The sequence below is a fragment of the Mercenaria mercenaria genome, unplaced genomic scaffold, assembly GCF_021730395.1.
Source record: "Mercenaria mercenaria strain notata unplaced genomic scaffold, MADL_Memer_1 contig_3085, whole genome shotgun sequence".
NCBI lineage: Eukaryota > Metazoa > Mollusca > Bivalvia > Venerida > Veneridae > Mercenaria > Mercenaria mercenaria.
In genome coordinates, this window is record NW_026461192.1 from 44989 (window position 1) to 56813 (window position 11825).

Below are 11825 nucleotides of genomic sequence, written 5' to 3' on the forward strand. Positions count from 1 at the left end.
GACATTTCATGTTTAAAGTAGTTCGCACGTTTGGATAAATATATTTTCTAAAATGTAGAATGTGATTAAACCCTGATGTTTAAAAACTTCAGAACGTACTTAGAACACTCTTTAAATAAAAAAGATAGGTTCGTCCGTCGTGTGCTTGAGTTTTTGCTGGACTCATTTGAATGATTTTGGCCTATCACAAGTTTTTACAATGTGAGTCTAACTTCTCACGGTCATCAATAAATAAACTTATGGCATATAATATGGTGAAATAAAATGAGTAGGTCGTTGCGCTTGTTTTCGAGTTATGTAGTTATTTTTCGGTACGATGATAATATCACTATAAGACAAATACGTAGTTTGTTTAGACAAATTACATAATATAAAAGACGTGTTACAAAAAGAGCTAATATTGTCTTATGTGCACTGTTTAGTACAAAGCGAGCCTTGATGAATTTTCAATCTGAAAAGTCCTCATTCCAAAGTCAAATAGGGATAAAGGCAACTACTGTGTAAATTTGTCAATTTATTGAACTATACCGCGATTATAGGTCAGATAATGAAATGTACATTTACAAATAAATGAAACAAATGAAATGCGATGTCAAAAGGTGACGGAAATTTACAGTAAAGAGCTAACAAAGACCGTTCACTATAAACTAATAACACAAAATGAACTATAAACTGCAGTGAAAAATATAACTTCCGCCAAGAAGTTGTTATTCGCGAAAAAGGCAGAGCTGACTAATCAAATGTATTCTCTCTTTCGAACTAACAAAGCAAAACTTAATACCATATATTACAACGGAACACAAGGCTGGGTTAGATACGATACAACATACTACAGATAACAGATACGATGAATGAAAGAAAATGTGTATACAAATGTAATCAAATTATTTAATAAACTTAAGCTAAGTAAGAGAAACCTGACACTGCTACAATTCTCACCAACTGTTGGAATGTCTCCTAAATTTGGAAACGAAGATTAACATAGGAATGAAAGTAAATTAGACAAAAGTGAAAGTTTATTAACATTCACAATGTAAGTCCAGATATACTTCACAAGTTAAATACTCTATATCAAACCAAATATCTCATCAGAGAACATCCAGTTAAATCTAGGTTTGACAAATTATGAAATATAACTGATCAATTCAGTGACCAAAAGGAGATAAAGTTTGTTTTGCTTGGGTTAAACACTGTTTTTAAACAGTATTTTAGCTATGCTACTGCGCGCAGTTAACCTAACCAGTTTGCCTGGATTTCGTACCCGTGCAAACATGTTTTTCGCAAGTAACTGTCAATTCTGCACATGAATCAAAGCTGGAGGATCAATAATTTCAGTCAGAATGTCCATTATCAAATCGTCACGGAGAACATACGCTCCGCCCAGTCATCGATTTCAAGACCCCGCGGTCCGTAGATCTGCGTTCGTCCTTTTTGAGCTAAGCGGGTAGAAGTCAATGATGTAGAAACCAGCATTTTTCAGACTCGGTTTGAATAAGATTGTTTCTTAATAGTATTGGACACGCCCTTTAGCCACGGCTTCAGCAAAACCCAACATGTGCAAATGTAACAAGTACCGACATACAATTTGGAGACAACCGCAGATGTGTTCACACTGCGGAGAACATTCAATGATACACTAACGTACAATTCCATGAAAAGCGGCGTATGATTTAAAATTAAAGTAATGGACTAGTCCTACATGAGAAAGGAATGGGCGTAATTTAACAAAGTAGAATTTAGATAGGGGATCCACGGTTACGGAGCCTTCATGTTACAGAAACTTTTAACATGTGACCGAGTATTACAGTGGCAATAGAGAAGTCCCCTACCGCTGGAAAACTTTTGACAGTGACCTTGACCTTTGAATGACAACCATGGATCAAGTGCACGACACACCGTCTAATCATGCGAAACATTTTTTATGTAGCAAACCATCATTTCATGCAATTCAACGTTAAAGAGTGAAAACACATTTTAATTGACCTTAAACAGTGACATTGACCTGAAACTGACAAGTATAGATCATGTATTGACACATTGTCTCATCATGTAGAACATTGTGTGTAGTACTAAAATAATACATTAATGCACATAAAAGTTATGAAGTGGAAACAATTTTCACCTGACCTTCAGTAGTTCCTTTACCTTTGACCTACAAGCATAAGTCATGTACGTGCATAATCTACATATTTCCCTCTTTTCACATACCATGTTTTATTAACCTAGCTTCAATACCTTTTGAATGACTGCAGGATCTAGATTTGCGACGGACAGACAGACGGACGAAGGTCATTCTTATCGTCCCTTCCGATGTTACACCGATAGGGGACTAAAAATCAAGCACCCTATGCAAAAGGTGGTCAACCAATACTCAATTCTATCAATGTGAGAGTACAGGAACAACCCAAGCCGAAATGTTCAAGCTGAAAAACTAAACAGTAACACTATCTCAACATAAATACCGTGCTGAACTATCTGAAAAGATCGGAATCTAGCATCTCTGAATCAATATATAGGGAATATTTTATGGCCACCACAATGCACAAACGACGCTGCTGTGATAACAGAACAGAATATTGGAAACACAACCGGTAGAAATAAAATCAGAACAAAAATTGAAAATGTTTCATACTACGTTTGTTTGAGCCTTTTGATGCACGGTATGGAAATGCATTCTACCGTCCACAAGATCTATCCTAAGGGTGAGCAGAACTAAACATTTGCAAATGTTACATATGCCAAAATATAAATTAAGAGACATTTGCAGGTAAGTTCACACGGCGTTGTATAGGGAACCTTCCATGAAAATCAGTGTAATGTCTAAAGCTACATGTAAAACATTTTGTCATGAAATACAAAGCCCCCAACTGGAAGTTGACTAACTACATCAGCTACAGTATAACCTAATATTGTATAATGTACAATATGATAACACACACTGTTCGGATATAAAAATCTACAGTTTTTGATTTCTATAAAATCTATCAAAATAAAAATTGTTATCTGATAACATTTCATTTTTAAATCTTTAGGAATAAGACACAAATATAATGAAACATTTCGTCATATTCAAGGGAAATTATAGATTTAATTGGATCCGTACCACACATGTGTGTTATGTTTATTTTTATACTAAATCATATACATATTCATGCATGGACAAACAAGCTACAGGTATGACAAGAAAACTGACCTCAAATATTGTGTAGGCCGGACAGGAAAAGATAAATGTTGGCATTTGACTTCTTAGTATGACCTTAGCCTTTTAGCAAGGGGCCTGGTGTTGTGCATTACCAGTCCTTTCATTATGAGGAACATTTTTGCCAGATAGTATTAAAATACATTGATGGATGACAGCGTAATGGACTGGACGATAGTATATCCTATTGGCATTGGACCTTATGGTGTGACCTTAATATTTGAACCAGGGGTCTTGGTGTTGCACGAGACACGTAGTCTCATTATGAAGAACATTTGGCCCTGGCCCAGTAATGTCAAAATCCCTTAATGGATAACAGAGTTATGGATCTGAAAGAAAAAAGAAGTACTGAGATTTGTCCTCTTAAGTGTGACCTTGACGCTTACCTAGGGCTTTGGGTGTTGCGGTGGACAAGTTGTCTGATTATCGGAAAGTTTTTTTGCCAAGAAATAATTAAATCCCGTGATAAATGATAAACGAGTTATGGACAGGAAATTGTAATATTGACATTTGAGACAGGAATCTTAATTTGCGCATGCCACATTTTCTAATTATTGGGAACATTTATAATATAATATAATATTAGAATCCCTTATTGGATGACAGATGACAGTTATTGGAAATATCATGTGCCAGGTCATATTTTCATATTTAGATGTATGAAAAGGTTATGGACAGGACGATGGAAAATATAACCTCTTGATCTTTGAAAGTCAATTCTGACACTGCATTTTCTTCTAGGAAGCTATGTTTTGCACATGACAGGTCTTCTGATTACGTTATACATTTGAGCCAGGTAATATTGTAATACCTCAATGGATAGCAGAGTTCTGGACCGGACACAAAACAAACCCTGTTGATACAATGTTAACCTTTGACCTCCAGCTGTCACATTGACTTTTAAGCGAGAATTATGGAAATTGGGCATTACACATAGTCTTATCATGTGGAACATTTGTGATAAACTTAAATGCTTTGATGGGTTCTTGAGTTACAGACTGGACAGGAAAGACGACTGGTCGTAAAGACGGATGTAATGTATAACGAAATGACGGACGGAAAAAACGCAATCCGATAGACTAAGTACCAATTAACTGGCTTTCAACCAATAGGTGACTAATAATTGACTAGCCCTCACCGAGAAAACAATGAGCAAAAGTAAACAAACTATCATTAGAGGGTATTCGACGACACTGAGTCTAAGTACCACGGAAACTTTCACAAGTAAAAAGCAAAGATTCAAAGAGGTAATTAAACAATACCCAAAACTTTGAATGCGGGAATATTGGAACCATCCAAACCACAGTAGTGAGTGACATATCACCTTAAGGCACACAAGCCCCGTTGTAATAACATCTAATTACATCCAGTGAATTACCTTTCTCTCAGAAGGATTGCCCATGAGACGGTATGGGTTAGTTCGGTTCTTGTTGACATAAGCTGACATGCAGAGTGCAATAAAACCCTTGTTCTCAAAATTTCTACTTTGGTCCGAGTGCAGCTGCTCCAGGAAGGGGTTGTTAGCTATGAAGTACACATAAAAACAAGAATGAAGAACTAACTGTTAAATCGCCTTAGCCGTAGTGTTAGCTTTCTGATTTCCGAAAATGTATAACCTTTGAATACAGGATAAAATGGTCCGTTATAGGTACGATATTTTCTTTCTGATTTGGTACCAGTGATCGTACTCTCCGTTGCATTTTTCAAATGAAAATCCATTCAAACAAATCGCATAGTTCAGGAAGTTTTAATAGGAATAGAACAGCAGTTTAGACTTCAGGGTTTTCCTATAAATACGAGCGAGCAAGCCATTATGACGTTCCACAACACAGATTATTATTATCATTATTATACCAGATTTATACTATACCGCTTCCAGACGTAAATAAACTGACTCGATTTGGTTATTAAGTCTGAAAAGGTTAAAATATAACCAAAATAGCAAGACATGCCCACAATTGCAAAACATCACTACAATTCCCCTTAAGTTGGTGGACTGTTCCGCCGCTATTAACCTAACCAAAAACATAAGATTAATTCCGTTAAGTCCAATGTTTCCAGCTAAGACGACCAATTCTAATTCATATTATTCTTTCATCTTTAGCTGGAATCTTTAGTTCGGAAAGGAACTTGGAACACATGGAAAGACAGAAGTGTTCGAATCTAGGTAGCATGCATGCATCTTTCATGGTCCTGGTATTCTGCAAGTAAAAGTCCAAACAAGAACGAAGTGAACCCTTCTTGTGAATCTTAACGACATTATGAGAATAGGGCTTCTCTCAGTCGCTGATGGCATCGCAGCACTTTAAGTTTTCCCAAAAGAATCTTACGTTGAGGCTATTTAGATTGAGTGTCCAATTAAAAAGTAAATTAACGCATATATTCCACAAGGTCAGTGGAACCAGCAAGAAAGATGCGTTTCCAGTTACAAACAATCTAGCACACACAAAGTAACTGTTCTGGCGACAGATTTTCAGTTTCGATCTCCTAACTGAGATCCCCAAGGTAAGTAGAGAATAGATGGAGGTTTTGTATTTAAAACAAGATTATCAAGCACCTTACATTAATTTCAAAAGAAAGGTTAGACTTTTAATTAATGAAATTAGATTTGGCCGATATGTTGTTAAACAAACGATCTGGCACCCTGTCATAATTATCATGTCTATGAACTTGAACAATGTCTTATCAGGTAAGAGCTGTAAGAAAGCATGCTTTCGGTAACAACTTTCAGAACTAAGAGACCTCTCGCAGTACCGTAAATAGTCATGAATGTATGTTCATTAGCAGAGTGAACAGTGACAGGTTGGCAAACTAGAGCAGGAAGTCATTTGCCATGCATCTAGCACAGCTGTTGCGACTGTGTTGAAGCCGAATCAAAACGTGAAACGTTTGTGTCAAAAATAAATGGACATGTCTTATAACATTCAACATTAAGAATAGTAAGTTCTGGAACTGATACTTTAAAATCTAACGGTAATGCAACTGAGCCTTAAATAAAGCGCAAAATGTTAAAGCATTTACTATTAGACTTATAAAGTAATGGTGGTTTGTTTGACACAAATGATAAAAAAGAACCATCGACCAATGCTACCATGGAACCACTGTCCTTGAGACCATGGGCGGTTATAGTGTTTGCCAATATGTCTTTCTGTAACTTTGAGATTCCGCATCATCAGGATAAGAATTTAATTCAGCTTTACAATGGCAACAATCCTTCTTGACTCAATACATAATTCCAAATTATGTCATGAAATCAGTTTGAAATGCACGAAACTCTTTAATCACGGCAAAAATCTCCAAAAGAAGCGATAGACCTAGATATTTTATTTCACCATATTATAAGTTTCATTAAAATCTACAAAAAAAAAGTTCTATTCGCAAAATGTGCACAATATTTTGATTTTTCTCATAGACTCCCATTATAAAAAACTGGTGTAAGGTCAAAAGTTTTCAAATTAGTCAAGCAAAAACGAGAGTCATTGACCCTAAAGCGTTCACCTGTGTAAAAGGCTTCAAGTGTGTTTATCTACCGTAATTGTACAAGTACAGAGTCCCGTTTTAATGCAATGATATACGGTCTAGTATGGCATCTGGGAAACATGTAGGACATAAGGTTGTAAATACAGAGCAAATAAAAGAACTGAACTAAAGTAAAGGGCGATATATATTTATCAAAAGTATACATGTTTGATTCAACAGTGTAGTTTTTTTCCTCATTTTTCACAACAGAGCAATAATGCTGAAATTGCTGGAAATTTATGAGAGCTTATTACTAATTCAGAGCAGAAAATATAAATGCCTTTTATATAAAAGCATACAGTACATACATCTAACACTCAGAGACGTCGCCATTTCTAGCCCTAAGAAAATAATTTGAACAATTGCGGTAGAGAGTTACAGCCTGTTATCACAAGCCAGTTATAAAGGCTCTAGCTATTATCGTTTCAGAGCAGAATACGTTTAAAGTTTGATAGCTGAAAACCTATTTTTTACCATAGTGATCCACATGTTCAGTGAACCGGAACCATTTGAACAACTTTGAAAGAGGGCCAACCACAATTCATTTGTATGAATATTCATCAATATCTATTTAGTGATTTTGGAGGAGATGTCGTTAAAATAAATTGCAAAGAACGGACAGACGCACGGACGCACGACGGACACAGCAATTCTACAATAACTCAGGTGAGGTGAGTTAATAAGATTTTCTAAGTTTCTACTATATATAGAAAAAATGGTCACGCCCTCTGTCGGCCATGTTTTTGATGAATCAATCTAATTTGAAGAATCTTGGTAGAGGGTCACACAAGGACCATTTGTGTTAAGGTATTTAAAAAGTGACAAAGTTTCACAAAAAAAACAACAAAAAAACCCAAAAAACCCCCAGATTTTGAAAGTTTCCACTATATACATATAGAGCAAGTGACCGCGCTCTCAAACGTTTTTGTTTTGTTTTTGACGAATCGGAATAATTTGAACAATCTTGCTAGAGGGTTACGTATTGACCATTTGTGCGAAGTTATTTCAGATCGGATCAACGGTTTAGGAGAAGAGTGGTTTGAAGATGTTTCCTATTTTTAGATCTGGCGGCCCCTATTGGCAACGAAGCGAAACCACTTGAATAACATTGGTAGAGAAATACTTAAAACGTACCCAGGCCAGGTTTTATAAAAAGTGGCTCCTCCACCAATTCCTTCAAAGTGTTATGGTTACTTAAAACAAATACGGCCTATAGGAACAATACTAGAATTTCCTAGATTTTCCTGTCAAAAAACTTTGAAAGTCTTCTCTGAGACTGCTGGTCAGATTTCAAAATTTGCATGAATGTTCTTTAAGTAATTCTAGCTAATTTCTTCAAATGTTTGTTTTCTTTAAAACAATGGCCACTAAGTAGCGACGCTAGTTTTCCGCTGACCTTTGTTTAAGATTCAGATGAGTGATCTAGAACAAGTTTGGCCCTCTTACTTTTTTGTTACAGGTTTGATTTCTTTAACATAAACTTATATATGTTTCTCAAGGAAGACGTTTTTGAAGGTTCTGTTTGAGAGATTTGCACCGTGCTTCTGATCAAGAACATTCAAGATCATTGGAAGCAAAGAGACAAAATAGATGATAGATGCCTACAACTCTGAGCCCATAATAAAGCTGAAGTGCACGCACAAAATCCACAAAAATATTATTGCCATGCGTATCAAAACATTTCGTTTCTTTTACAGGTTACTGTTAAGCTGTACTTCACCTAGGGGTTGTATTGAAACAAGCAGCTGAAACTTTATGTTTTGCGTATATATAGAAATAGTCCTCATGATGCTGAAGCTTAACTTCATGTCTATCTGCGTCTTACCTGAAACCTTTCACAGGTGTGTGTAGAAAATCTATAGCTGAGGCAACATGAAAAAGAATTCTTAGTCTCGTTTCAACATCTAGAACAACAGAATTCCCATCGTTTGGTTTCATGTCTTCCTGGATTGCATGAAAGAGATCTCCATTTTCCAAGTAAGGTGAAAGGAAGTAATAGGCCCTGTAAAACAACAACTTACATAGTAAACTTTACTTTAGGTGGAAATATATTTTTGTATAAACAAACAAGTGAACATGTATGTGTGAAGTGTAGTATAAGGAACTGAAGTAGATATTTGAAAGATTATTTCAAAACGATATACCATTCCATATACGAAGAAATACTCGTAGCACACAAAACTACTATCAGAGTTTATTTCTGTTTCTAATTCGCTATAACAGATAACTTATCATCATAGCAAAATGCAATACAGTGTAAGGCAAACAAGTTATGTTTTCAATAATAGTTGTATCTAAATGAAAAAAAAGCAAGCTAAAATCGGAAAGACTTTGAGAGCTACTTTAACAAAAATGCTTCTTACCAAACAAAGACAAGGAGTGGCAACGTTCGGCCTCAACTACCATTACAGCATTCGAAATGCAAATAAGGGTAATTGTAAATGCAATGCACATGCACATCGATTAAGCACATGCATACAAAAACATAATTTTAATGTTATAATGAAACTTAAAGAAGTAATAAAGATACACAAACATACATGAAGAAGGAACATAACAAGGCTCTGCTTTGAACTGGTCAGTTGTAAACCCTCCACTGGAGAATATGATCTTGTTTCTGACGCTAAACGTCATATTAACTCTATCAGATTTCGATATTACAAAACATTTAAAATTTATTCAAAGGGTAAATTGATGACGTACATCCAAAGACCCGAAAAGCTTACCATACTGCCAATTTCAGAATAGCGCGCCGATTCAGTGTTTGCATCATACACATTTAGTCACTGACTGATATCGATCGTGAGTGGCTAATTTTGTAACCGTCATTTACATAAACTCCGCCCAAGACACGAGTCAAGTTAAACTGGAAAGTCTGTCATAAATGTATTTATGGTTTTTAAAATGGATGATATTACAGTTTTTAGCCGTATCTCAGACTCAGTTTCAAAACAAACATTTTTTACGTGCACTCGGGCTGATTACATTATGTCTGTAAAACTGAACTTGATAAACGTTGCATTCTCCCGATCATTTCACGTATACATTATAAGTATTTTCCTGTACATCGATTTCCTTGTGACAAGTCGATAAAAAATGATGTGTATTTTTATCGCTTGGTCAGGGATCTAAGTTTACAATAGTAAATCATAGCCTGATGGGCATCACTTTTCACATTAAAAATTATATATTTAGTTTAAACATATATAAATGCCCTGTTTACATACATTACTCAAGTTATAAAGGTAATAGCTCTAAGCATTTCTGTGTGTTTGGTAATCCAGCAAACATGCGATTCTGAAGACATGCTGGAATTAACAGGAATCTTGTTTTTTCGTACATTGAACATGTATTTATGTCCTACTTATCAACGATTCAACTTCCGGTCATGTAGCCGGCTCCTTCATTTGGCTTTAATAGCAAACTGAAACTTGATTCGGTATTCATGACTAAGTAGGTCTCCTTGCCGAGAAACTTGCTCACGACGAAAATTTATTTTCTTGGGTTTAACGCTAGATTTCAACAATTCTTCTTTGATGCTGGGTGGTTAGTTTACTTAATTAAACATCGCTCCCGGGAAGAACCAGTACTAGACTCGTCTCCGTGCCAACTTTCTCGCATAAAGAAATATGGTCGATAGGAAGGCTCGGACCCGTGCCCCCACCCGAATCAGTGAGAGGTTACAGTAATTTCAAGACAACGACTAACCTCTCGACTACGGGAGCAATCAAACGATGGATGGGTACTACAATTCGGATTCTAGAAATCACACGGCAGAAGTCGACATAGAACTCTCAAGTTGATCAAGGGCAATGGAATCGACTGACAGCTTAGTTTTATCTCTACTTTTTCCGTTTGACGTAAGTATTCATGACATCGCATACCACATGTCTTCTGCATTCAGTAATAATTTGACGGATTTCTATGAAATAATGTATATTTTTTCATATTGAAAACTTTTCCAATAAAATTCTAATCGATGTCGATCCTTTGCTTTGGTATTTTACAGATTATGTCGTAAATACAAAATAGATTCTATAGAACTTACGTGTCTCAAAAGATTTTTTTATTTAAAACTGTGATAGTAAAATTGCACCTCTATGTTCACAGCGTTTGTAAAAGGCGATCTTGCTTATACTTTGCCTGTCACAAATACTAGTTTTTAACGATCTTACCATCTGACCATGATATGCATTTAATCAGAATTACATGTGCTTTTGTTAGCTTAAAATCATAACTATAATTTTCCTATCGTAAGCTTGTCTGACTTCGACAATTCTCGGCGTCAAACTTGGAAAGATCGAAATAAACAGCATCAAGGCAACCTAAATTAACCCACTTGAAACCTGGAAGACTGGATGTGGTAATCAGACTCAGATGGAGGTATAATTATAGTGACCACATCACCTTGTATTTTTTACCGACAATCGGATTACATCGCATCGTAGGAAAGGAAATGCGTATTAGTTTTTTTTAAAAAATGGCTGCGTGTTTATCTGCACCATTTAGTAATTTTTGAAGCAAAAATGAAAATAAAAATAATGCCAAGACTGCATGCGATTTACTCGGTCGCACTCAGCGCGCGTTGCGCTCTTTACAGAATTGTCCGATACACATCTGTAGAAGAAAGGAATTACTGAACAAGACTTAGTGCTATAATATAACAGTGACCTGAAAGCATGTTCAATAGAGTGACATCAGTCATAATTGGCGAGCTAAAATAACAATCAACATGACATGTAAACTGGACATTCAATAAAACTTTTTATTACAAAATCTAGTGCATGATCTTAGGTTTCTATTCTCTGTGTAACAAGAACGAAATGCAACAAGCTGCGCTCTTAACCCTTACCCTGCTAAATTTCTATAATGAACTTGTCCATCTTTCAATTTGGACAGTACCATTAACTGTTAAAAGGGGCGCTTACAAAAAAGATACCGACAAAACTTTCAGTTGTATTTTGACAAGATACTGCATGTAGTTTTAAATAAATATTGCTGGATTTGTTTTCTACAACTGAAAGCAAAATGGGTAAACGAACCCGATAGTTCAATGTGGAAGACAAGATCGATAATAAGCGGTATTTTCCGCGTTTGAAAAAAAATC

General features: G+C 35.7%; 1 protein-coding gene across 1 annotated transcript in view; it reads right to left on the bottom strand.

Moving 5' to 3' along the window:
* The window catches only part of LOC128552721 (uncharacterized), a gene marked incomplete at both ends in the record, with an annotated part of 53260 nt that extends 44540 nt beyond the window's left edge, over positions 1-8720 (bottom strand). The window contains one exon of the mRNA XM_053533769.1: positions 8544-8720. Within this exon, the coding sequence (XP_053389744.1) occupies positions 8544-8720 (177 nt within the window). The remainder of the gene's footprint in view (positions 1-8543) is intronic.
* Between the last annotated feature and the right edge of the window lie 3105 nt (positions 8721-11825).